The sequence below is a fragment of the Adelges cooleyi genome, unplaced genomic scaffold (genome assembly GCF_023614345.1).
Source record: "Adelges cooleyi isolate 19-005CV unplaced genomic scaffold, UGA_ACOO_1.1 ACOO_flye_CR_arks_rails_tigmint_CR_PRNA_784, whole genome shotgun sequence".
Taxonomy (NCBI): Eukaryota; Metazoa; Arthropoda; class Insecta; order Hemiptera; family Adelgidae; genus Adelges; species Adelges cooleyi.
In genome coordinates, this window is record NW_026096496.1 from 168730 (window position 1) to 172194 (window position 3465).

The 3465-nt window shown below is 41.1% G+C and overlaps 1 protein-coding gene across 1 annotated transcript; it reads left to right on the forward strand.

Moving 5' to 3' along the window:
* Positions 1 to 2581: 2581 nt before the first annotated feature.
* Positions 2582 to 3244, forward strand: LOC126845386 (peptidyl-prolyl cis-trans isomerase 1-like). Its single transcript, XM_050584041.1, has one exon. The coding sequence runs from the start codon at positions 2582 to 2584 to the stop codon at positions 3242 to 3244; it is 663 nt and encodes a 220-aa protein (XP_050439998.1).
* Positions 3245 to 3465: the final 221 nt, after the last annotated feature.

Here is a 3465-nt window from a genome sequence, read left to right on the forward strand (position 1 = left end):
ATGGCTGGTCCATTCAGAATAATATCCATTAAAACAATGGTATTACCAAACGTTAATAACAGCAGTGGTGTTCCCATATAACGTCGTTTTCTCTTAAATCTCAACTAATTTGCGGGAAAAAAATAGTTATTGTTTTTGAAGTGGGCGATTGATGTCTTTTGTAGAAAACCGAAAAATAAAGGGATTAGTATCGGCAGATAGGGCGTGACTCAGCGATTACAACGAGGGGTCGAGCGTCTCTCAAACATATCTCAATTTATAATTAATATATACATATATCAAAATATATATATTCACTATTATATAGCATATATATTATTCTTTTGAATTTTGTGTAAAAATGGGGGCCTTAATTGTGCTTCGGTGGTGCTGAGCAATCGATCGGTCATCAGTGTTCGTCAGTGTTATCTTATTTTTAACAACAAATCTAATGCTGATGATAAAATTCAAATATCGTCCTAATGGGTATATTCTTGGAATAATGGCTGGTAAAAGTAATAGAAAAAATCAACTGGCTTCTTTGAGGAGTAAAATTAAACAACACTCAGAAACTGAATCTCTAATTTTCAAAATTCATCATTTTGATGGACGAATCAACTACGGTTTACAACTAAGTGCACTATAAATGTTTATATTTTGTCATAATTTAATACAGATGCTCCCATAGTAGCATTTCTAGATCTGATTGAGATAAATGGACAAGACGCTGAAACTATTGAGAAAACCTTCTGGTTAGGTTTAGAACATGTAGGAATATCAGGTCATTTGCGTTGAAACATTTGATGAAAGCGATGGTGCAAGTGTGATGATGGGTAGGAAAGCTACAAAACTATATGAAAACATACCGCAAGTATTCTTACGGTATTGTTTATTCCACCGCCTTGAACTATCATTACATTGACACGGTCGGGTATTGCCATCACCACGGTCTGGACTATTACCGTGATGACAATACCCGGTCGCGGCGACAATCAGTCGTTATTATTATATTTTACCGTGATTCTGATAATCAGACGGTTCTTGTTTATTATCAGTTAGACGACGATCGTGTACGGCGTGTTTTCTATTTAATAAACAGTATATTTGGACGACTACTCTGGTGTTATTATTTAAATTAATTCTTGTATAATTATTGTCTACGGTCACGACAACATGACGTCCTAAGAAACTGCACCGGTGATCCCGTTTTCAGAGTTTCGTGGATAATTACCACTAAATTCCATTAAATATCCTTTGGTCTGCAAGTAGTTTTCAAACAGTTAAGGCTATATGGAACAACTATCCTGGCATGCATGACTATTCCATATTATGAAGCACATGACTCTTCAGGGTTAAATCACTCATCTTCATGCACTGAATCTCTTTCAATTATTAGTTTTGCTATTTCGTTTTCAAATTGTTCATCTTGCTATCATATATACATCCTCTCGTAGATTGTACCCTCTCAGCATAGCTCTCGAAAACGTATCGTTTTAGATTGCCCAGATAATTGCGACTATTATACTTTAATGTCTCTTGTCCATGACGCGACCAATTTTTTCTCTAATAATTATGTTGCATTTTTCACATTTTATAGAACTTGGGAAGACATGTCCTATTTCATTATTTTTATTTCTTCTGCAATTTACTTAAGCTTTCCAACCGGTTGTCATAATAGTGGGGCTATTAGTTTGAAGGTGTTTCAGGGGTAGCGTTTTTTGATACGCCCGCAATTCAAAAGAGGTAGTACCCCCATCAAGTCCGTGTGACAGTGAACTCTGTAAACAAAACCACCCGTGATTGAGTGTCGAGCCAAAAACTCAACGCTATAAAATACCTACCTGCTCTTGTATACTGTTTAATGTCGTTATGTATAAATCTAAACCCTCGGATAAATTATGTAAAAATGCTAAATATAAATGTTCATATATTAGAGGATCGTTATAATGTTTTACAAAATCAGTATAGTATAATAAATTATGATATCCCATAAAATTTACTTACTCTACCGCAACAGTCGAGTGATTTAAAATTTTGGTTGACATACTAAGACGAAAAGGATCGGTTACAACCCACTTGATCAAAATGATGTAAATTTATAATACCGCATTCAACTTTATTTCTCGTAAGAAGTAACACTTCTTCTAGTATTATACAATAACATGAATATAAGTGTTTTCAAAAAACACTTAAAAACACTAAAAAAACTGTAGAGTATTAATTATTTTTCGAGAAAACTAACGTGCTACATTAAATTCATTGCCCCGTGTATGAATTAAAAAGTCTAAATCCTAAAAAAAGAATCTCCGTTTATTTTATTGGAATTGTGACTCCGCGGCCATCTCTGTGAACGAGAGACAACGCCCGTTTGGGGTTTTTTTGTTTGTTGTTTTCGCTTCACGTAAATACGCAGTACAATTCATCTCATTTACAATAAAACTGTTGGCCAATAAACGTGTTGACAATATTATTTATTTTGCTGGCCCGTTTCAGTACTCAGTGGGCGGTGTCGACTCGACCATAAACGAACTCTTAGTACCTCATTGTCAATCGTACCGGTGCGCGGTGGTGGTTATTTGATTTTACGTGGTTTTTAATCGAAATGGACAACAGTAATGTTAAGTCGCGCCGGGTGGACGCCGAAGAAGAGTCCAGCGACGACGAATCGATCGTAGAGGCACCCGCCGTCGTCGCACGTCGCCGAACGGCTTCCATGGCTTTCGACGCGGAACCAGCCGACGCTTGTAAGCGGCGCAGGAAGCGCAGGTGCCGTCGCCGGCGCCGCAGTAGCTGCAAGAGGCGCCGGCGTCGGCGCAGCACGTGCAAGAGGAGGCGCCGGCGGTCGTGCGCGAAAAAGTGCAGCGAAGACGACGAGACAACGGAATCGGGTGGCGAGGAAACGGACGAGTTGGACTTGCCCAACGGGGGCGGCCGTCGCTACCTTGGTCCCTCGTCGACGGTCACGCCGGCAGTTGAGCTGGGCGTGGCCCCCGCAGACGCGTGCCGGCGCCGCCGCAAACGTTCGTGCCGCAGACGCCGCCGCAGCTGCAAACCGAAATGCCGCAGGCGCCGACGCAGCTGCAAGCCGAAGTGCCGCAGGCGCCGTCGCCGCTGCAACGACTCCGAGGGCGAAGAAGAGATGGACGACGACGACAACATGACGACCCTCGCAGTCGGGCCGACGATGAGACGTCGCACCCGTAGCCGCTCGACCTTGCGCATACGACGCAACACGCCGTCCACTTCAGCCGACAAGCGTGTGTGATCTCGCCGTGTGTTTGCCGTGTTCGCCAAAGTCTGAAAATATTCAAAATTAAATGTATTGTATTGTTTTAAATAAATAACGAAATAACAACGTTATCATGACGGCTACAGCACACATCGTATGTAATGACACTGAACTGACCCTTTCAATCATTCAGGATCCCTTTTTATCCTTTCGATACGAATTGTTTAAAAATGAAAATCGGACACTTCACAGGATGG